Source organism: Oxyura jamaicensis, chromosome 5 (assembly GCF_011077185.1).
Source record: "Oxyura jamaicensis isolate SHBP4307 breed ruddy duck chromosome 5, BPBGC_Ojam_1.0, whole genome shotgun sequence".
Taxonomy (NCBI): Eukaryota; Metazoa; Chordata; class Aves; order Anseriformes; family Anatidae; genus Oxyura; species Oxyura jamaicensis.
In genome coordinates, this window is record NC_048897.1 from 30,207,973 (window position 1) to 30,231,033 (window position 23,061).

Genomic DNA, 23,061 nt, shown 5'->3' on the forward strand with positions numbered 1-23,061 from the left:
GCCTGCCCCGAGCCCCGAGCCGGGCCCGCCCCGCCGGGAGCTGCTGGAGGCGGGGCGGGAGCCCCCGCGTCCCGCGGCTGAAATAGGGGGAGGGCCCGGCCCGCTCCCAGCCCAGGTGGCCGCTGCCCGCCGAGCCGAGCCGCCTGCGAGGTAAGCGGCGGGGTCACCTCCACCGGGACGGACTTTCCGCCCCGTTCTCCGGGGGGAGCCGGGGGGTCCTGGTGGCTCCTGCCCGCGGTGGGCGGCCGCGAGGGGAAAGTTTCCTCGCGGGAAGGGGGCGGCTTGGGGGTAGGCGCTGCCCGGCCGGGCGCTGCCTGCGGGCGGGGAGCGGCACCGAGACCCCCGGGTGGGGACGGGGTTGTTCCCTGGCAGGGTGTTGGCGGGGGGCACTCCCGGCAGGGCTCCGCAGCCCCGTTCCCCTCGCAGCCCGGCCGCCAGCCTGACCTTCAGCGGGCGCCCGCGGCTGGCGCTGGGGGCTCCGCGGGCCGCCCCCGCTCCCCCCCCCCGGGGCCGGCGCCTCCGCCCCGCGGCGGGCACAGGGCCCCTTTGTGGCGGCCCCGCGCCCGGCCCCTGCCCGCTCGGAGCGCGGAGCCGCGGGCTCAGGCGGCGCCGTGCTGAGGGGCGAAGCGGCTCCCCCGAGGGCTGGGGGCTGCCCCTTGTCTCTTAGGGGGGAACTTTTCACCGTCCCCCCTGCCGTGAGCTGGGCGGTCCCGGCCCTCTCGTCTTCCTCCTCCGTCCTGGGGTCGGTGGCGGGGAAGGGGAGAGCGGGGCTATGCTGGCGGTGCCCGGCCTGGGGCAGGACAGCGGGGTTACTGTGTCCTCTGCGGCCCGGGGCAGGCGAAAGCTGATAAACATGGAGGGTATTAGTGGGCCTGAACGCCCGGTGCTCGGTCTACGATTTGTCACCGTTCGCAGGAGGAGGGATCTGCCATCTCCGTGAGGCTATCAATAAGCAAAGTTAGCGTGGCCCAAATGCGTTAACCAGTTTCGCCGCTTTTTGTGCCAACTATGTGTGCTTTGCTTGCTTCAGTTCTTCAAGCTCTGAGTCGTCCCTAGGCGTAGGGGTGAGGAGGAGGTTAGCGGACCACCTCCAGCTGCGTGCTGCTGGCCCTAGGATGTGGTCTGGCCTCCTCGTCCACCCTGCAAACCTCCGCACCCAGCGGGTGCTTTCTGCAGTGGGAGACCAGCCTCTCTCCTCTTCAAGTCCACTGCTGATCTAATTTGCACACAGGTATCTTTGATACTGCAGTAATTGATGGCAATACAAAGCCCTAGCAGAGCCTCCTGCTCCACCCTGGAATTCAGATGTCACCCAGAAGCTGCTAAGCCTCACGACGATTCAAGCAATGTTCAGTGCGTAATGGGTGCAGAATGCACGGCTGCAGCGTGTAGGCTAAAATGACAGGGTCCGGACGGTCCCGGCTCCAGGTGTGAGCTGGTCCCTGGGTGGAGTCAGAACGGAGCTTCTCCCAGCACATTGCATAACTGAGCACATTCCTTTTTGGGAGGGATTCACCTTTCTGTGAAGTGTACAACATGCTCCGTGTGAGACGGAGTGTGTTCTGCTTTGGCAATGCTTTGTGTTATTAATAGTGCCTCACAAGAAGTTCCGTAAAATATTTACTAGATCGTACTTCCAGTTGCAGCTTGGAACGGAGTGAGCGCCTGAGCTGGGTTAGCTGCATGCTGCCTTCCCTATTCTGTGCCTGCTGTATTGTATTGCTTTATTGTTTTTTGATCTGTTTTTTTTTTTTTCCTGACCTGTGAGTTTGCGTTTTTCTGGCTTGCCTGCACTTGTTCCATGAAGGACTGTCTTCCTTCTTGGGTTGTAAAGAGTGGTAACTTCACTGTGTTGGTAGGTGTAAGTGCTCACCTGGGACTTCATCATCAAACTTCAATGAGTAAGGACTGTGTGTGAGCTGGCTGTACCAAAATGCCTCAGGTCCTTGGCAGACTGTGTGTAACCAAATTATAAAAGCCTGACAACCTTGTGGACCTAAATTCAGCTCTTTAGAGGACAGTGGTGCTTTTAATCATTCTAGGTCATTATGGATTATACAAGAACTCGCCTGACTTTTTGCCGCTTTCCATGGATGAACATGAGCTTACAAGCCATCACCACCTCTAAAAATATATATTTGTATATGCACATATTAAGATTCAACAGTGCAGTCAGGTATATCTGTAATGTGACTAATCTTAGAAGGGGACTGTAAAACTGAGAAACAGATGAGGCACCATACTAGGGGCAAGATCAGCTCCTGTTAAAAATGTCGTATCTCAGGGTGGCAAATACTATATATTCTTCATTCCAGCAATTTTGAGGGCTGGAGATTATTCAGTTGTTGTTTAAACTGTTTGGTTCATGTGATGGCTGGCATCCAGGGATTGAACTGGAGACCTCTAAAGTATCTGCCTATAGTCTGAGTGGAAAAAACTATGCTCTTGATTAGAAAGCAGTACTAAACTGCCTCTATTTTTTTCCATCAGCTGATCAGTAATATGTGAAGCTAGGCTGCTCATGAGAGTTCATGGGGAAATTCCTAAACAATAGGAGAGCTGTTTAAGCCCTTTGAGGCACTCTTATCTTCCTAAAACAGGCTTTCTGATCGGGCAAGCTATTTTATCATACTTGCATAGCGTGATGGGTGTAGATGATGCTGTATGACAGGGAGCTGTGTCAGAGAGATTAAAAAAAAAGCCTTAGTCTTAATCTGAAGGCTGTAGTGGGTGAGACAGAAAACAGTGACTAGTGTATTGGGGGGGTTTCATGAAGAATTTGGGCTTCAGCTCTTTGAAGAGTAACAGAGAGCTTTGCATCCTTGTTCAGAAGCTGTTCAAGAGATAACTTATTGCCTGCTACCTTGTGGCACAGTGAACACTAATTTAACATCCAAATGCCTTCTGACCATCTGGGCACAATTTTTTCCAGCACAATGTGTAATGTTAATGCGAAGAGCCTGGTGTGCCCCTCAGCTGTAATCATCCAGCTTCGTTTCAGTGACTCGTACAAGAGTTTCCTGTCCCTTCAAGCTGAAATGTGGGCTGAAGCTGGGTAATGCTGTGAAGCAACGTGTGTGACTGGCATCCTAATCATATTTCTGCCTTCAGTGGCTTCTCCTGTCTGAATGGCACAATGGGAAAGAGCCTTTCAGACTTGGGACAGTTGGAATTTGTGTGCTAAATCTGGTGGTTGTCATTGGGCATTGTAGTTTGCTCAAGAGGCATGTGAGGGATCTCCATGGTACCAGGGGCCTGGATCCAGAGGCATTAGGCTTGGGGGGGGATGTCATGCTCTCCTAGTAGACGATCGCAGTAGGACTGTTTATCGAGACCTGTCAGTAGGCTTTTTTCCAAGCTAGGGGAGTTAGAATTGCTGCAGACAACACAGCTGACAGTAAGTCTTCTGCCCTGTCCATGCTACGAGCTTGCCCAAGCTGTGTCTCATCTGTTTGTGGGAAGATGTGGTTCTTGCCTCCTAGGCTGTGGGGGATATGGTCAATCTTTTCAGTCACTGTAGATGATTATCTGTTGGCAGTAACTTCCTCCTCTGCCTCTGTATCCTTGCTGCTGAGCAAGGTGGTGTGAGACGGGCTTGTTACCCGACCCTGACAAGGGCAAGAAACCTTCATGGAGGACCTGGAGACAATGAGCATGTTTCACTTCTTGAATAATTCTAGATGTTTGTTTTTGCTTCTTGGAGTCCTTAATCAGCCATTTCTTGTACCAGCACTGCTTACCCCATTGCCTGGAAACCTCTGTGAAAGCCTGGTGTTGACACCAGCAGGCTTCTACCCCAATACAACCAACAACAAAAACATTTTTTTAAGCTGTGGGATAGGAGCTGCTTCCAGAAGCCACGAGGGAGGAAACAATGCCCACTGGATTGCTCTGTTTGTGCATTGATTTTAAAAAAGGTCCTGGTGTTCTTCCCTCACATGTCTCTTTGGGTCCTGAGGATTAGAAACTGAGATCTGTGCTTTGGCCAATGGGCTGAGGAAGCAAATGACATTCCAGCAATGCTCAGCAGTTGAAATTTATTCTGTGATATGTGCCCTTTGGACTGAGTAACACATTCCTTTGTAGCCTCTTGGAGTTTTGTTGATAACACCTGGAATATGAAGTATATTAATAGATGAGTTCTTCAGCTTGATATTCAAAAATGTATCTGAAGAGACAATACTGAAAACAAGGACCAGATTCTGTGCAGGTAATCTGAAGGTAGACAAAAGTTGCTGCAAGACATACTGTGTGTGATCTCCAGGATGAACATGTGAGGTATGAATATTCACAGTGCAGGATAGTTCTTGATGGCTGCCCTTTTCAGCCTTGTTATCTGTGCGATCTCCAGGAAATATGTCAAAAAGACATAGCGTACCTTTACCAATAGACTATTTACAAAGTGATTGAATCTGCTAAATGCTTCTTGGACCAGGTGATGCTATGAAGGGAATCTAAATTACTGAATGTTCCCTACACTCCACAGAGCAAAAGTTTTTTTTTTTTTTTCTGGGACCAGGCATGTAAAAAAGAAGGCTCTGGTTGTGTAAAATAACTTTGTCTAACCTCCTGCCTGTAGTCCTTCCACTTCATACGGTACTGAAGGCTGCCTTGCGCTTGCATCTTTGCACTGTTTGGGTGTTCCTGAGAGGAAGCAACTGAGGAAACCTATCTCTGGTGACAAAAGGTGACCGAAGAGCTTTGCTATTGTCTAAGTGCAGGAACTGACCACAACATAAAGCATCACACTCACTGCTTCTGTTCTACCTCTTTCTTCTTGTTTACTGTAAGAGATGTTCTAGCACTCGGTCTTATTTTATTCAGCTTTCCTTCCAAAAAGTTGCTTGTATCCCCTTCCTCAGCCTGTTGGGGGACTGAGCAGGGAACAGGATGAACTTTGGAAACACCCTGATGAATTTTCAGGTTCTTGTCTGCATTATGTGAGTATTTGGAAGAAAAGCATTAATTGAAGCAACAAAGCAGGTTAATAAGACACATGAAGAGTGGTTGGAGGAACTGGAGTTCAGTCTGGAGAAGAGGAGGCTGAGGGAAGACTTTATCACCCTAAGTACCTGAAAGGAGGTTTTAGTGAGGTGGGTGTCAGTCTCTCTCTTCTGAGGTGGTAATTGGTAGGGTGTGAGGAGATGGCCTCAAGTTGCACTGGGGAGATTTAGAGTGGCTGTCAGGAAGAATCCCTTGATGGAAGAGGTGGTTAGACACTGGAACAGGCCGTCCAGGGAGGTGATGGAGCCCCCATCCCTGGAGGTATTTAAGAGGTGTGTGGATGTGGTACATAGGGGCATGGTTTAGTGGTGGACTTGGTAGTGTTAGTGTTAATGGTTGGATTTGATTAAGGGTCTTTTCCAACCAAAGTAATTCTATGATTCTGGCTAATAAACAGTATTAGTAAATCTGGTTTTACTTTCTGAAAGCTTCGTTGTGCATATGATTGCCATGTACTCTGTCTACATGACACAAATACTTGCCAAGTCCATCTCCCATTCCCCCCTTCCTTTAAAAGAGTTAAGTGAAACTCTGCATATTGGTAAAATGAAGCCAAGAGCTTCCTTGTATGTGGAGGTATGCAGAACTGCAGCTGGGTTAAATAAAAGTGCACCCTTCAAATGGAAGGGGCAGAGAAGCCTGGTTGGAGACATTGCCTTACTAAACTGCACAGTAGTCAAGGAACTGCCAGAGGCTTGGTGCTAGAATGGTGCTGACTGGCCTGCGGCTCTTCTAAAGGCTGTTGGGTTGCAGCCTGCTCCCTTAAGGCTCCTTAATGCATTCAGGTAAACTTGATCCCTGCTCTGGGGGTTACAAGGTGACTCAATCACAGGAGGAGAGTATTCCATTGATATAAACTACCTGCAGTTTCCTGAGGTTGGGGAAAAAGCAAACACCAGCATCACCCCATTATTTCTTTACTCTGGGCTGGATGAGGATGGGGCATTCTGTTCTGTTTGGATCACTGCTGTTCACATACAGATCTAAACAAAACTTCTTTACTCAAAGCCTGGCTGGAAGTGGGCACACTGGCTCAGCCTGCTGTTGCAATCTCCTTTAATACTGGAGATCTCCTACATCCTATTGGAAAGGAAAACAAAATTTTTCTTGGTGAAACAATTCCTGCCTGGTACAGCTATGTTGGTCAGGAATCTTAACCTTTAGATCAGCAGTGATGTGTTGGCAGAACTCTGTCCTGTAGCCTTGGCCTCTGAGAACTGGACAGGGAATAAAAAATATGGAAAGTATTTTGTCTGAACGCTTTAAAAAAAAAAAAAAAGAAAACCACTTGGTTATGGCATAGTGAGATGTCTGCAGGATATTAGCTTGGTCTGAATCTGGAGGAGACTGAGATAAAGAAGCTGTGGTCAGAAACTAGGGAGAGCACTGAAGCAGCACGTAGGCTCAGGAGGTCAGCACCTTAAGCGGAGGAGGATCTTGTCTGTATTTTTGTACTTTGGTATAACCATTGAGAACTTTGCTGGTGGACAGCCACACAGTCTCTAGAGAATCATTGTCTTGGAGACGAGCTTCTGTTAGAGGCTTGCACATAGCTGAAGTGACCTTTGTGTGCAGTTACTGCTCTGCCTGATGTCTTTGACCTCTCCCTGGCCGGAGAGATCTTTCTCTAAACTGCACTAGGCAGCCCTGGCAGGCTTCAGGGAGTGGCTGAGACACACTGGTTTGTAGGCCCTTTCCCAGGCAGGTGACTCCAGCAAGGGTGTGACCACAGCAACAGGGTAAGCATCTCGGAGGGATGTTTTGCTGGGTAGAAGTCATTTCAGGTATATAGGCTTCTTGGAGGATCTTGATGTCACTTGGTACTCCTCTAGCTGTAGAGATCTGGCCTCTCTCTGGCAGGTGTATCCACCTGTAACAACGTGATGGCAGTGGAGAGCACCTTACTGGGCATCGTTACAGTTCAGAGCTATTGGATGCCCACATGTAGAGATAAGGCTGGAAAGGAAACCCTGTCCCATGCTTTGTTTCATTCTTCCCATCAGGGACCTTCCTAGCACTGCTGTACCAGTAACAGTCCCATTTATTATGCTGCTGGAGTTCTGTGGTCTTTCCTGGCTTCAGCTCTAGCTCCTTTCTGACAACAGGTTATCAAAAAAAAAAAAAAGGTGTTTTCATGTCAGCAGCTCTGGAAGGGGAGGGTGGACTGTTGTCCTTTTGTGTCTTTGGGATGTTCAGATTGAAATGTTTATCTGCAACCTACACCAGAAGTGCCCTGGAGTGAAAACAAAACCTCTCCCACTGCCTGCTGTACAGGAAAAGTGACTCTTTGGGAATCAAACAGATGGGTTGCAGAAATGTCACACTGCTGCTTTGTGGTGTTATTGTCCTGAGGTAGAAATGAGCTAGTAGCCCATTCCTGATTAAAACTCTTGCTTAGCTTGTGTTGAACACCCCTATAGTAACTGGTCCGTAACAAATGTCTGTCACCAAAGCCAAGTTACTTGATAAATATAATTCAACTTTTTCCTTCATCTGCCTGGATCCAGTGCTTGCTGTTGTACTCAGGGACTCTCTGTTGGGCAGGAGGCCTTGCCTGGCACGGTGTACAAGCTCTGTTTCTGTGGAAGAGTTCCTGCAGGTCTGTATGCAGCAGCCCTTTAAGCAGTTGTAGCACTCAGAGGCTGGTTCTTGGCAAACCTAGGACAAGAATTGCTCACAAGGAGTCTCAGGAGGCGGTCAAGCAATGCACAGAAGTGATGCCTTGGGCATTTGGAGTCTGGAAGCACTAGAGTGTGGTGTAGAGGGAAGAGGATTTTTGTGGCTTACGTGCCGTAGGGAAAAGTTTCTGGAGTCAAGAAGAGTGATTATTACTATCCGGCCTAGAAGCTCTAATTGTGGATCAGGACCCTGTTGTACTAGTGTTGTGTAAACACGAAACAAAAAGGCCTGCTTAGTAGTGTGGTGCCAGATGCACACACTTGAAAGCAAAGGTTTTAGCCTGACCTCTTGGTCTGAGGGTGGGGAGTTGTGGTCTGAGATATGTGACTGACTGGAGCAGGGGTGAGATGGATGTGGTTAAAGGTAGAAACAGCTCTGCTGTGACCAGTGCTCTGGTGGTTCTTGTAGTGGAGCTCAGCACCAGTGAATCAGTCATGAGCCACTGCCCGTCTGCAACTGAAGACCAAAAGCTGTTTTGGGATAGCTTCTTACGTTGGTCAAAATAAGAGCAGATATTTGGGGGATGGAGGGGAATACCATTGTTTAAAACACTTAGCAGCAAGGCTTATATCTCTGCATAAATCTCATTTGTATGGTTTATTTTGTCTACTTGCCATTGCTGGTTGTGTCTATGATGCTCTCATCTGTAATCGTGCAGAAGAGAAGTGACTAGAGATGTAGGTGCTCTCTCCCTGATTCTCGGGAGAGTTCCTCATGCAGGAGCTGCTGTGAGGTCTCATTCACTTAACTGTAAGAAATGGATGAGGGAAGCAGGAGGGGAGGGAGACATTCCTCTGCTCTGCAAATTTAATGCTGGCCCCCTCTTAGCAGAGGTGGCAGTGGCATCAGAAAGTCTTGGTGTTGATCCACACAACTGCAGCTCATCCTGTACAGGCTCTGCCAACCCTCCTGAGTGATGTGGTGGCTCCTGTTCCATCAGGCTGTCCACAGGGTAGTGCTGTCATCTCCCCACCTTGCTGTAGAACTGCCTTTGGCACATGTAACACACTCATCTGTTTGCTTTTCCTGGCAAACTTGCGTTTTCCCTGGTCTCAAGCTCTTGGCAGCTCCCATAACATATGATGTTTGGGGAATAACCAGGCATGAGGGGGTGGAGTGGCAATCTATTTGCTCTTCTTGGGCTGAGGGTGACAGCAGCAGCTGTTCTTCAGCCCCCGTGTGCACTGCTAAGTACCATCCCTATGTCTGCACGCAGATCCAATTTGATCTGCTGACTGACATGGGCTCATGGAGTATGTAAAGTCCAGAAAAAGCCTGGCAGAAAAGGGTCCTCCTTGTTCTTTGACCTTTTTGCTTCTACCAGGACCCTTTTTTCTGGACTTCTATGAAGTCTATACAACTGCTATTGAAATAACCTGTTCTGCTGGGTGCTACTTGGGTCTTGAAGATTAACCTGTAGAAATGTTAAAATACTTTACTTGACCACCCAGCTACTGTGGTGGTGGTTTCAGTAGAGCTTTCAGCTGGGGGATGCTTTGCCATGTGTTATCACTGATGCTGAAAACTCACGTGTGTTCAAATGCGGGTTGGAGAAGATAATGGAAGATATTCATGGGGTGTTTCTGAGTTCATAGGTGCCACGTTCAGCTCAGGAAGTTCCTGTCAACAAATGGTTAGAGGCTTGGAAAGTACGCAGGGAAGCATCATGTATGCTTGCTCTGTTCTCCAAGCAAGGAAAAAATAGCTGCTTTTGGCCACTGGCTATGAAGCGTATGTGGTGACAAGGACCCTTAGTCTGATCCAGTGCAGCTACTATTATGTTTCAGAGCCTGCTAATCTTAGTGATAGTAAATCTGGTTACTTGGGTTAGTAACTCCCAAGAAATCTGAGCCATGCCTCCTTATTTTAATGTGAAAACTGTAGAAATAATGGATTTAGGTTCCTCCTTTCTCTAGTGACTGACCAAGCAAACAAGCTCGCTCTGACACACAAGCTTTCGACATTTACCCCTGAATTCTAGCATGCTGTAGTCAATCTGAATCGGAAACCAGAGATGGAAGGCATGTTTGTGATTCATTGCTTCCCGATAAAGAAGTGGGGATGGGGGCAGAGTGGGAGGGAAGGGTGGAAAAAGTGATACAATCTTAATGGGTGACATCTAATTGAGTTATGTCTTTATGAGGAGAAGCATGCTTGGTTTTAAACATAGAGTTACCGGGTCTTTTGTCTCCTTTTCATCCTTAAGGAAAAGGGATAGGAAGAAGTGCACATCTACTCTTTCCTTCTTTTCTTGAAGCCTGCCATGTCTAAATGTGCGGCAGCAGTGCGTGGAGGCAGTGGGCTTTCCTACCAGATGCTGCACAGTGAGGGGGGTCAGGCCCCACCACCCTGTGCCTGGGGTGTGCTTATTTTAGGCCTTGCTGGCTTTGGGCTGTTCCCTTTGCTCAGCTGTTGTGATGCTGCTACCTTTCCCGCACAGTGCTGTCATGCTGCCCCAAATAGTTTCTATTTTAACTTTCTCTGGGGCTAGGTCTTGTGACACAAGGATTTGGCATCTCTCCTACGTGCTGGAACGTGGCATCTTTGGAGGCACAGTGGCTGCAGCTGCTATATCAGAGGGTGCCCCTCCTAGTAGCTGGCAGGAGGGGGACACCCCATCCCTGCTCTGGGGTTGGGATGTGTCACAACAGGCAGCATCCCTGCAAGGAGGCAGCACTGTCTAACTGCCTGTCTCTTTCTCTCCTCCAGTCTGTTGTAAGGAGTTTGAAGAGCTCGGGACATACTTGCCAGCTTCCTGCTGCTCCCCTGTCATCTCCCTCTCAGGTACGTGGTCACTGGGGGCAATGCCGAGCTGCGTGACCTGGAAGCACGTAAGATGGCTTTGCAGCCTGCCGAGGGAGGGTGGGGAGGGATGGTGGGGTCAGCTGGTGGCATGAGTGGAGATGTTCTTCAGGTTTCAGAGCTTGTGCACCTGAGCATCACGTCTCATTTAACAGCTTGATTGTGTGACTGGAGTTCGGCACTTTCAGCCTTCTGGGGAAACCCAGAGGAACAGTGTTAACGTACTTCTGACAGCATACTGGGCAAACAGAGCCCAATTGTTTCTGGAAGAAACAGAGGAAATTCCTGCAGCCTGTGTTGGGGTGCTCATGAGGTGGCTCACACTACAGCAGACACTCTGAGAAGGATTTGCAGGAGGTAGGAGACAGGCACTCCTGACCTGATCTTCAATTCTGCTGTGTGCTCTGTGGGCTGGCAGAATGAGCAGATACCTCTCTGGGGTGTGAGGGAAGCTTTTTATAACTAGGAATGTGCAAGAGGAGAAGTGGCAGCAAAGGACATCCATGCTGCATTAACCCAGGCTTGCCCAGAGGGAGTGGGTTTGTGTGTGAGCAACTGGCTTGGGCCTCTTTCCATTACTCCTCATTCCTGCACAAAAGCATCCTTGAACCTCTCCCAGAGTTTTCAGAGTCACACCACATCAGGAGCAAAGCAGCAGCGCAGGCTTGGACGGGAAATGGGCAAAAATCCTGAGACAGAGGATGAGGAGCGCCTTTCACCTTCTAGCCTAGACTTTGAGCCTAGTGAGGTGACAGACTTGAGTGTAATGGAAACAGTGGCACTACAGGGATGTTTTTAGGGAAGCCGTGTGGCTGGGTAACCAGCATGCATGCTGCAGTGCCATGTGGCTGCGTATGCCCCTGTGTGTTCCTGTAGTTCTGCTCAAGCCCAGTTCAGGTGGTGGGCAGCTTATCGGGCTCCTCCCCATTCATAACGTGCCTGACTGCTCAGCCTCGTTTTCTCCAGTCAGTTGTTGTAATCCTGACTCACACAGGGAAACTGGAGTAATCTCTGCTGATGGAGGACTTGAAGTGATTCAAGACCGGTTTCAAATAGCTGTAGCTACTTCAGCTTCTTTAACTTTTGCTGCCTTCCTGAGGGCCTTGGTTAAAAAAGGAATCTCCGCAGGGGTGGCTGGTGCTGCTGAGAAGTGTTGGATTCACTGCTGTCTCTAGGATCTGTTCAGCTGAAGTTTGAGATTGTCTCCTACAAGAAGGTTTGGCCAGTTCTGTGTTAGAAATCACTTTTCTCTCTTCTCAGCTTAACTGAAATCTGCAAAAATTCCTTGCTGCAAGAAAACGGGGGTGATGTCAACAGAAGATGATGCTGGCGGGGAGGCTCCTGGGGGCAGTTTCTGGGAGGTAAGGAAGGATAATTGGGGTGTGAGGGAGGTAGGAAGGAATGTCTTACCTCCCACCCTTGGAATTAAGGGGTTGAGTTTCAGGTTCACGGGTGACATGTTGCTGTTGGGTAGTTGCAGGGAGGAGCTGTGGGGTGGTTCGGTAACATGTCTGTTACTGCAAGGAGGAGGTAACCCTTTCCTCCACTGATGCTGAGGAATGAGACTTCCTTGTTCAGCTGACACTGATCAGAGCTGTGAGAGGCAAAGAGCGTCTTGGTGTCCTCTCTCCGTTGCTCTGCCTGACAGTGCCAGAGGCGGGTGTGAGCCCAGCTGCAGGTTCCAGGAGGGTCTGCGCTCCCTCCCAGTGCAATGCTTGACCTGCTGTCTGTTCTGAAGGAATGTGAAGGTGCAGTATAAATGATGATGTGTGAACTTTCAGGCTGGGAACTACAGGCGGACAGTGAAGCGTGTGGATGATGGCTACCGGCTCTGCAATGACTTGATCTCCTGCTTCCAGGAGCGAGCCAAGATAGAGAAGAACTACGCCCAGCAGCTAACAGAGTGGTCCCGTAAGTGGAGGACCAATGTGGAGAAAGGTAAAGTTGGCAGGTTGGGCTACGAGCAGGATGCAGTAATTGCACTGTATTCCTAGAGTGCTCTGTACTGAGGTGAGGCTGCTTCCTTGGGAGGGACAGGCTTTTCTCCAGAAAAGGGGGGGGGGGGGTGAATTTCTTGGGTATTGTTTTTTGTATGTGTATTTTTGTAGGCAGCTCTTTGATTTACTTCTTGAAGTCTTCCTCTTCCTCTGCATTGTCAGGTGTTTGGTTACAAAAAATATTTTTAGTGTCGCAAGTCCTTGGCCAGTCCAAAGCTGCAGATCTCCCATTTTAAACGCCTGCCTTGGCCAGCTGTGACAGCCAGTCTGGGCGCTGCCTTCTGGGACTGAGTGGAGACCAGTCAGTGCTGACTTACGTGATGGAGCAGAGTTATGGAAGTGACTCCAAAGTGATAGATGCATGTAGGAGGAGGAAAATGTGTGTTTTCCTGTGGGCAGGAGGTATAAGAGCCCCTCTGGTGCTTGTTCCTGCAGGTCCACAGTATGGTACTCTGGAGAAGGCCTGGCATGCTTTCCTGACAGCTGCAGACAGACTTAGTGAAATCCACTTAGATGTCCGGAACCACCTGGCTGGCGAAGATTCGGATAAGATCAAGGCCTGGCAGAAGGAGGCCTACCACAAGCAGATGATTGGGGGCTTCAAGGAGACAAAGGAGGCAGAGGATGGGTTCCGCAAGGCCCAGAAGCCCTGGGTGAAGAAGATGAAAGATGTAAGCCAAGTGTGAATGGGGAGGGAGGGATGAGGGTGGTCCAGGTGGGTGCCAGAATGTGGGTGCCACTAGGCAAAGTAGGTAGCAGGGAATGCCACAGAGGGAGCGATGTCTAGCTGGTCTCTTGGTCTCGGTGGTCTTGTAGCTTCCTTCCTGTGTGAGAAAAGTTTAGTAACAGGCTTGGTGTTCCTGCATGGCAGGTTAGCACTAAGAGATCATCTGGAGATACCTGCTCCCATGGCTGGCTAAACACCAGATTGGCATTTCTCTTTGTCCTGAGACAATTGCTGCTGACTGTAACGAAGTGGTAATGTGCTCTCTCTGAAGAATAGAGGATCTCTGGACAGAATCATGACCCTGTCTGCATCACTCCTACAGGTAGAGACCTCTAAGAAAAACTACCACGCAGCCCGGAAGGAGGAGAAAACAGCCCATACAAGGGAGAACCATGCCAAGGCAGACTCCTCGGTCTCACAGGAACAGCTGCGCAAGTTGCAGGAGCGTGTAGAGAAGTGCACTCAGGAGGCTGAGAAGGTGAGCATTGAATGGACATGCACCACAAGGATGCAGTTTCCAAGGAGAAAGCATGGGCTGCATTGTCACTCAGTGAAACTGCTCCTGCTGCAGGCTGTAAGGAGGTGTGAGATTGCATTGTTTTCAAGTTTTAGGGAGATAGACTCAAGATTTTAGCAACTATGGCTGAGTGAGGGGTCTATCTCTTGGTGTTGAGTAGAATTTCATTTATAAATATATTAAAGTAGGGGAGTTATAGGGGAAAGGAGCTGCAGAGCTGAAGACTTGGTTACCAGAAGTGGGTGACTTTTTTGCCCACAGGAGTAAAAGTGTGGAAGGTCCTCTATGGAGGAGGGTGGTAAGGAAGAAGGAATTTCCAAGATACTGGGAGAGCAATGGATTTGGGTATCAGCTGTGGGGTTTCTTTTATTTTCTGTGCTGTGTCTGTTCATCAGCACAGGGGGGAAAACTTCAGTCCTGAGCAGGGGGAGGGTCAGTGGTTTGACATCCAGGCAATGTGTCACCCCTGTTCTCCTTCTGCACTGATACAGTGCAAGGATCAATACGAGAAGATGTTAGAAGAGCTGAACCGCTACAATCCCCGCTACATGGAGGACATGGAGCAAGTGTTTGAGGGCTGTCAAGAAGCAGAGCGCAAGCGATTGTGCTTCTTTAAGGAGATGTTCCTGAACCTGCACCAGCATCTCAACCTCTCCACCAGTGAAAGGTACCAGCCCTGACACAGAAGGGAGGCCCTCTGCCCTAGGGTGTCTTGGGCACTGAAAAGGGGTGCTAATTCTGGTGTTGGTGAAAGGGAGCTGCATCAGGCAGGCCTTGCTCCTTCCCCTTCTGACTGTCTGAGAATGGCATTTGGTCTCTTCTTTAACTGACCAGTGCAGGCTCCCCACAGAGGATTCTTTCTGCCTCTGGACCCTTCGTCTTCCAATGTTGACCCATGGGTGTGTTTCTGTTCTGTGAAGTGCCTCAGTGTTGTGTAATCCCAGTTTGTGGAAGGCAATGGAACCATATTCCTGAATGTGTCGTAAATGCACCTATTTTGCCCTGAGTAGAGGCATCTTGAGAGAAAGATGATCATGAGCCCATGAGTTTCCCTTAATCAAGTGATACACAGGGAATTAGACTCTTCTGGGCTCCTATACGTTGAGGTGGAGGTAACAAATCTGAGCCACTCCCTTATTTATGTGCAAGAATGTGCTGGGCTCTTCTGATACTCATTTGATGAGCTATGCTGAGAACTGGCAGATGTTAGCTACTACCACACCAAACAGCTTGCCCTGTTTGCCACACTGACTCCTCTGCAAAGGTGGCCTTATTTTTCTTGAGCTGAGCATGCGTTGCACCCTTCTAGCACCCTTAATTCTGTGGGATTTGATATGCTATGTAACTGCGCGTGAGGTTATGCTCTTCTTTTTGACTTGGGTTTGGGGAACCACTGAGGGATTTGGTTACTGATGGTTCTGTTTTTTCTTGGTCATAGCTTTCAAGCATTGTATCGAGATCTCTACCAAGTCATCATGGCTGCGGACAACCAGGAAGACCTGAAGTGGTGGCGCAACACTCATGGGCCAGGCATGGCAATGAATTGGCCTCAGTTTGAGGTGACAAAGCATTCTGGAGTGTATTATTTCTCACTACTTAGCTGCTTTTCTGAAAATAGGTTGTTAGTCTTGAGTTGGAAAGACATGTATCAGACATAGCTCTTTCCTTCCCTTTCCAAGAGCATCTGAGAGCTGGCACTTGGTGCTTTTAGGCTAATCCATGCTGGTGTCTCTGGTCTTGAAGTGAGGCTCTTTGCTCAGCAGACTTGTGATACTAGGATCTTCAGAGACTTTTGGGGGGTTGCAGTCCCTTTAGTTCCTTAAAGGAATGTGTGCAACTTTGCTGAACTGCAACTACTCAGCCATCCAGCTGCGATAGCAGGGAAGCTGAACTGGTGCTCAGGGACCCGGGATAAGCTCCTGTTGTAACTCTTCCCACAGGCCCTCTTGTTGCATCTTGGGATTCAAGAGGAGTGAGCCTGCTCTGTCTGCAAGGCCACTTGGCTGATTAACTGATCAGCCACAACTGAAGCATGATCTGGTGTTACTACTCTTCTGTATTGTCCATTAGAAAAGATGCCCAGAGCTCTCGTATCTTAATGGCTTGATGGTGTTATAACTTCTCCCTGAACAGGAATGGTCCCTGGAAACACAGCGGCCGATCACCAAGAAGGAGAAGAGCGGTAAGATGGCTGACGATGTCACACTGACCAGCATTTTGCCTGCACGGGATGGTGTTCTCTCACAGACCCCTCTGCAGACAAGGCGAGGGTAAGGACTGAAACCTGGGATATATCCTGTTAGGAGAAGTACAGTCCTGCCCAGGGTAATTAATGAGTTGGATTGACAGGACTGATCTTTCTTAAATTGTTGTCTCTTCTATTTCTAGCCCCATGGCCTTGCCCAAGACAAGGTAGAATAAGGGTGTTAGGGGAGCTCTTTTTGGCCTCGTATATACCATCTCACTAGGGGCCTTCCTTGTAAAGGTCCTTCTAGTGATCAGATGTGGCCTCGTTCAGACTAGTGCTGTGCAAGATCATGGCAGGTGTTTCCACAATTTCTCTTCCACCCAGACAAGGTGAAGAGAGTTGGGAATTGCAGTCTTGAGAGTTAATTGTATTGTTTCCTAAATGAAGGCATTAGTGTTTCTTTTTGTTTTTCTCCTTGGCATGGTGCTGAGTACTGCCTGACAAGTCTGGGTATAGCTGCTTCCCTTGCCAGGAAGCAAGCAGGAGAATAGGGTGAGGCTGAAGAGACTCATGTCCTGCAGTGCTGTCACCATCCTGCCTTAAATGGTGAACCCTGGCATAAGTGAACTGGGTGGAGAAGAATGGGAATACAGGGGTGTCCTGAGGCCATTACTATACTTCAGTCTATTGGATTCAGGGGCCCTATTTGCCACTCTACAGGTCTTCCTATCAAGAGGAGCAGAACAGCTTCTATGACAGCCTGAGGGCACCCACATTTGTGAAGTTAGTATGGAACGTAGCCTCTTCAGGGGTTTCTGGGTTCCAGGTGCCTGTCCTCTGCTGTTCCTCCCCTCTGCTCTTGCTTCTCACTTAGAAAATGGCACTCCAGCCACATCTGTTTGGGATGGGAGACCTGTTTTTTCCCTGTCTGTCCTATTCTTGGCTGGAGTAACTCTGGACACAGCTGGGCTCTCCATTTTAGGACTGACTGACCTTCCCTGAGTGCGATGGTCTGCTAGAGTAGGATGAGGTCATGAAAAGTATGCATGTGTGGAAGCACTGTGAGAATGAGTTACTCTCCTCGCCCTCCCAGCTCTAATGCTGGGATGCTTTCAACCAAATGTAGTATCTCCCGGTGTCTTGTTATCTTGTTCACCCTGACTTGGCTGCTGGGTCTCTTGCATGTTGTTCTATGGCACAGAAGTCTCTGAGGGGTCAGAGTGGTGCGTGATTCAGGAGGAAGTGGGTGAGAGATGAGTCTAACCACCATCCTGTCTCCTCTCTGCTTCCACATGTACAGTGGGGGAAAGGAAGACATTTCGGAGTGGTCAGATGAGGACACTCCAAAGAAGTGCCTGGATGCCAACGGGCATGAGGAGGACTTAAAGGTACCAGGTGTACGGGTACGAGCACTGTATGATTACACAGGACAGGAGGCTGATGAGCTGAGCTTTAAAGCAGGTACAGAAGCACTAACCTCTTACTAACTTTTTGCTGTCCTCACTTGAGCCAAATGAATGATTGAAACACTCTTTAAGAACTGGATGTCCACTTGAAAACTGACAACTATTCTTTCCCTGGCCCAACCCACTGTCAGCTACTGAGGCAGATGATACACCAGGCAGTCCAACCTGTTGTAGATCAAAAGACGGTGAGGCCACACCAGGTCTGCTTGGATCTTGGTTATGGTGTAGGGAAAGCAGCAAATCCAAGTGGTGAAATGGATCCCACTTGCTGTCTCTTAAGGCATGTATTCTTTATTAAATGATTTTCCCTTGTCATTTATATAAATTACTCTGAAGTACAAGAAAGGTGTCCAGCTCTGTCCTTTGAAGTAACCAGAAGGTAGATACTCTGGGGAGAAAGCCCACTTGACTGCCATGCACTACTGAAGGCAGAGTTCAGCTGGCAGAAATGGCTATGCAAACTGCTGGTATCTTGAGAATGGCTGTCCTGGCTCCCAGCAGAGAGGGCTGAGTGAGGGAGAATGTTCAAGCAAATAAACCCCTCCCCTTTCTTCCTTCACTTATAAACTTAGTTTGAATGTGCCATCCTCTCCAAATCCAAGAGGACATCTGGATCTTGAGTGTCTCTAATCTTGCCTTTTATGTGGTGTCCGCTATAGAAATACACCCCTCTTTAAAAGGTGCTGTCTTCCAGTACCAAGGACTTGTGCCTGAAGCCATTATCTATGCTGTGGTGTAACCATCCTAGTAAACTTCCTAATGCTAACTTGTTGCTTTAAAATGAGTGCCCTGGATCTTGACTCTTTGCTATCTCTTTCCACCCAGCAGATCTAATGGTTAAATAGAGGCATGACTGGTTATCTTCAGTCATCCCTTTTCTGAATCTGCTCTGACAAGCAAGGACCAGTAGGGCTCAAGCTTAACAGCAGATGACTCTTTCCCAGCATCTGCTAGTGTGGGATGTGCTTACTGATGCAGTAGACCTCCCCCTTGGGCAGATATATCACTTCTACTGACAGAAAGGGACCTTTCTGCCCTTTACTGTAGTAGATATGGGGAGGTTAAAAGCCTTCCCTGGACATAGCCTGAGAAAGGAGTTGATTCCATGCCTTTCTGGCCAAGCCAGACAGTTCATCATGGAATAGTTGCTTTGGGTCTTTCCAGCCAGAGCTTAGCTGCTTTTCACATTTCCTTCCTACCTGCTACAGAGGAACTTTTTTTAAGAAAAAAAAAAAAGGATCCCTGAGCATTCTGAGCCCTTTGGCTTATAAACACTTTCCTCTGGGGAGAAGAAATTTGGGGTAGAAGTATTGGGAACAAAAATCTTTCTGATATTGAAGAGCAGAAGTTCCTTTGTCTTAGGGAATGGTACTGACCACAGATACTGAAGAGGTCAGTAACTCTGGATTGGATTAAATTGCAGTATGATACTGAGTGTGATAAGGGGAAAAAGTGTGGGGATTCAGACCAACTTTTTTAATTCAGAAAAAACAAATGCTATGCTACCTTCCCCAAGGCTGCTTCCTAATAACTGTTTTTCTTGTAGGTGAAGAATTGATGAAGATTAGTGAGGAAGATGAGCAGGGCTGGTGCAAGGGTCGACTTCTCAGTGGCCAGGTTGGACTCTATCCTGCCAACTATGTTGAGAAGGTTGGATCATGATTGCTACTGCCCTGTTACTGTCTCACAGCCATGCCAGCATCTCTTGCAGAGGTCACTGGGTCACTGCTGGCTCCACTCCACCTTTGCAGTATATCCACCACCACCTGGACTCTGAGGGCATGTATTCCATGTAACTAATGCTTCATTTTAAATGCCTAGACCTGTAGGGATTTTCTAATAAATAAACAAGGATGAGTAAGACTTTTCTGACTGTGAGCACTATAGGAATGTAAAAGTGCAGAAGGGAACAGATCCTCCTGACTTGCACTTGGTGAAGGGAGATGCATGACATGTCCAACTCCTCACAACAAAGACTTCCTGGGCTTCAACACATGTGCATCCATAGTGTGGTGGGGTCTGCCCTGCCCCCAGGCTTCCTGTTCAAGGAACTCGGGATGTGCAGGGCTATAGGGAACTTGTAGTATTGCTTCCTCTTTTTTTGCTGAGCTGAGGCAGAAATCTGTTTATCCTCTCAAATCTTTCAGAAATCTTCAGTGTCCTTTACCTGCAGGCCTGTTGATTCCTATGGTAAGGCAGCTGATAAAGTGATACAACTTGAAATAACTTCAAAGGCCTGGATTTCCCTTCCTGCTGCCCTCTGATCTATTAGGATAACACCAGGAATACATGGTAACGCAACTTAAGGACAGCAGAAAGGCTTCTATCTTGCACGGTGTAGCTGTTCATGCTAGCAAGGTGTGAACAGCACTGTCTGGTAGCATACTGGGGCTAGCTTTCTTCTGGTCCTGAATCTGTTTTGGGTGTACATATGCCCAGTTAAGTGCCAGTCAGCAGGAAAGACCTCCAACTTCTGTCCTGCCTTTCTGCCCTTCAAAGCCTCTGAGGCCATTGAGACAAAGTAGGGTCCAGATCTTAGTGCTTTGTGTATTCAAACAGGAGCACTTGTCAAAGGTATATGACTGATAGACATGTTCCATACAGAATAAGCCCAAAAGCTTGAGGGAAAGCAGAAGGACAAGTACACATTTATGGTATAAAACTGAAAAGGCTAAAAACTAGCTACTCTTTGCATCTAGTTGAAGCTGTTGCTGAGATGCACTGTGAGCTTGCACAAGCTTTCTGCAGTGAATTTGTTCTGGGTTAGCACATGAGGAACTTGGTTCAGTCAGACTCGAAGGAAAAAAGCCTCTGCCACTCACACTGGTGCTAGCTGCTGCAAACCTGTTTGGGAAAGGAATGGTACAGAGAAGGACACTTGAAGTCATAGGTGAGCACTTGGGATTAGTTGACTGCAGAATGTTAGTTGGTGAACCAAAAAGGATGTTTAACAAATGTGGACTTGAGGAGGTGGGGATGGACAGATTCAAACACTCAACTTAGGGGAAATTAAAAAGTATCACAAAGCCTGTTGCCTGACTGCCAGCAAGAACAGAAACTAATGTTTTACAGCACATGGGATGGGGTGAAATGTAGTCTGTCATGGACAAAGCTCGACAAATCAAGAGATGTTATTGTATAAGCATTTGGAGTTGAAGTCTCCCCTTTCAGTACCATGTCCAGGTAAAATACCAGCTGTGTTATACAGTGCCATGTGGGCCAGTTACTGATACCCCCCAGCTGAGTAATTTTTTGCTGTCTGTTTTGTTCTAATATACGTGAAAGTAAAGAAAGCATGCCTACCAGGCCTGAGAGGAGAAAGAAAAAGAGTGAAGGATTAAAAACCTGCTTTGTGTTAAATACAGAAATTTACCTTTTTACCTTGAATGCTTTCAGGGACTAATACTAGCCTTTCAAGTAGGGTCAAAACAAAGATCTAAGAGGGAATTAGGAAGGACAAGAAGTTTGACTTTAATTCTCCCCTGAAGTTCTGATCAGGTTATAATTAGGGATGGAGGTAGGTGTGGCCAGAACCTGCTGCGAGGACAGAAATGGCCAGCGGACAGGACCCCTGGTTACAGTACAAACAACCAGAAATTCCACAGGACAAAGTCTGAACAGACTTGTTTGTCCTAGGAAAACACCGTGACCTGATCATAGGGGGCTGCTCAAAGGTTTCCAGAAATAGTGACGTGCTGCAGTTTATGTGAACATGTCCTCTAAAGAATGTTTGCACATCAGAAATTCCTGCCAAAAGCTGAAGTAATAGACAGGGGAAAATGCATCAAGAATAAAGAATTGCTCATGTACCTCATAAATTTTGGTATGGATACCCAAAACCAAATGGAATAGTAAAAAGAGAGCCTGTGTAATAAAGAACCTCCTGGAGGGGTGGTGGTGGGGAACATCTAATGGTCTTAAACTAATGTAATATTTGCCTGGAGCCTCACTTCTATGGAAAACTAAGGTTTATTTTAACCGCAAAGATTCTAGTTGAAATTTGTTATCCATACCATGCCAAAGGTTCTGTGTGAACAGAGAGTTAGTTGCACATATGACTTAATAGCTGTGCCTCAACTTCAGGTCAGCAAAGCCTATTCTTCCCACAGAGCTCCTGTAAAAACACCCAGATGCGCCTCTGTGACTGATGGACAACACAATGAAAACATTATCTAGTTGTTGTTTTTAATAAAGCCATTCCTTGTGAAAAGCTCGTACATCTGTGGTTGGCAGATAATTTAGTTCTGACATCTTCCTGGGAAAGTATTTTCTAAAGCATCATACAAAGTTTGCCTTTTATGATGATGATGAATTTTTCTAGGAAGAGGAAGTTAAGGATTCTCTATGGCAGATCCCACCCATTTCCCCAAAGCAGAAGCTGAGCTTGCTCAACCCATTAATAACATTTCTGCCATGTAGGCAGAATCTGGGTCTTGGACCCTGTAGAGCCCCCAAGCCAGCTGTGCTCTGTGGTGGCAGCTGAGAGTTGTGGTTAGCATCTAACTCTTGGTGGCATTCCCACAGCCCTGCATGGAGCCTGGGTCCGTTGGTGCTTCAGTTTACTTTCCGTTTCCACTTCCCCATTCCCTGTGTCATTGTGGCTGGTTTGCTTGGCACAAAGCACTGAAGCAGGTGTGAATAGATGTCAGTCCTGCACAGGGACCCCTCAGAGCTGTTAGAAACCATGCTGGATGCCCTGGATTCTTCTGGATGCCCTTTGCTCCTGCCCTGCTTGCAGACCTAGCCCATGGCTGCAGCCGTGGGGTGCTCAGCTCTGCTATTTCAGGCATGTTCTCCTTGACTGAAGTTCAGGCTGTGCACAAACTGCACAACTGGGGTGGCTTCAGTCACATTTCTAGATCTGCTAGTGTTTTGCTCGTGGGCAACAGTCTGCAAAATTCCCCTCTGCTTGTGAGGAAAATGGGCCTGAGCATCACTCAGACCGTTGGGTAATTGCTCCTAGGGTAACTGCACAGTGGCTGGCTGCAGGGACATGGGGCTGAACCTGAGACAAGGCCAGGGTCACAAACTCCAGCTTCACCTATGGAAATAAGGTTGGGAAATACCCATTAAAAAAATAAAAAATAACTGCAACCAAGTGTTGCACTGCCACCCACTTCTAGGCTACAAGGAGCTGGAAAGCTCAGGGGCTACAAGGGAGTGAATCTATTTATCAACCTACCTAAGAAGAGTAAACAGATGAATATGAGAGGATGTTTCTGGACAAGATGAATAAATTCTTGCTGAAAGGAAAGTGGGAGTGAGGGTGGGGAACGGGGTAGCTCTAAAAGACTGGCTGTTTTTTTCCTAGGAATATCTTGACTCAATAGCATGGCTGCAGTGAACTTTTCAAAACCAAGTATTAGGCCCAATCACCTTCTCAGCTGCTTTGAACACATCCATTTTACTGGCTGTCTCATCCTGCTTTCCCTTGTCCAGTAATCCTCCTTGCACAGGTTCATGGTTTTCTGTCAGTCCCGCAGTTTGATGTAATTACAGCTGCAGCTTGAGATGTCCTTTCTCCAGAAGCAAGTACGGTGGGTCAGCACCTCTTCTCCATTAGGTGCAGAGGGCCCTAATCTCTCCTCTTCAGTCTCAGCGCTTTCACTGGGTCCGGCTATTTATAGATCCTGTGATCCCTTCCTCCCCGTGTTTCCCTTCTATCCTATCAACTGGAAATC

At 48.1% G+C, this 23,061-nt stretch overlaps 2 protein-coding genes across 7 annotated transcripts in view; one reads left to right on the forward strand and one right to left on the reverse strand.

Annotated features, from left to right (window-relative positions):
• The window catches only part of DDB2 (damage specific DNA binding protein 2), a 32,126-nt gene extending 17,143 nt beyond the window's left edge, over window positions 1–14,983 (reverse strand). For all 5 annotated transcript variants that reach the window (XM_035329231.1, XM_035329233.1, XM_035329232.1 and 2 more), the window contains exons 1-2: window positions 14,973–14,983; window positions 10,032–10,038 (exon numbers count right to left, since the gene is read on the reverse strand). The gene's annotated coding sequence lies outside the window, so the exon portion shown is untranslated. The remainder of the gene's footprint in view (window positions 1–10,031; window positions 10,039–14,972) is intronic.
• PACSIN3 (protein kinase C and casein kinase substrate in neurons 3) lies at window positions 10,273–20,179 on the forward strand. 2 transcript variants are annotated; one of them, XM_035329236.1, is made up of 11 exons: window positions 10,273–10,467; window positions 11,746–11,846; window positions 12,267–12,423; window positions 12,918–13,153; window positions 13,532–13,687; window positions 14,218–14,393; window positions 15,165–15,285; window positions 15,860–15,996; window positions 16,635–16,697; window positions 17,215–17,375; window positions 18,927–20,179. In XM_035329236.1, the coding sequence occupies exons 2-11, from the start codon at window positions 11,793–11,795 to the stop codon at window positions 19,040–19,042; spliced, it is 1,377 nt and encodes a 458-aa protein (XP_035185127.1). In that variant the 5' UTR covers window positions 10,273–10,467; window positions 11,746–11,792; the 3' UTR covers window positions 19,043–20,179. The 2 variants fall into 2 exon arrangements, with proteins under 2 accessions (XP_035185127.1, XP_035185128.1); XM_035329237.1 differs by lacking the exon at window positions 16,635–16,697 and having other exon boundaries at window positions 10,274–10,467.
• Window positions 20,180–23,061: the final 2,882 nt, after the last annotated feature.

Excerpts from the sequence above, each read along its gene's own strand:
- PACSIN3 (XM_035329236.1), top strand. The coding sequence starts at position 11,793 with ATGTCAACAGAAGATGATGCTGGCGGGGAGGCTCCTGGGGGCAGTTTC. Across the intron at positions 13,688-14,217 it reads GCACTCAGGAGGCTGAGAAG|TGCAAGGATCAATACGAGAA; the intron begins GTGAGCATTGAA and ends GCACTGATACAG. Across the intron at positions 17,376-18,926 it reads TGAGCTGAGCTTTAAAGCAG|GTGAAGAATTGATGAAGATT; the intron begins GTACAGAAGCAC and ends TTTTTCTTGTAG.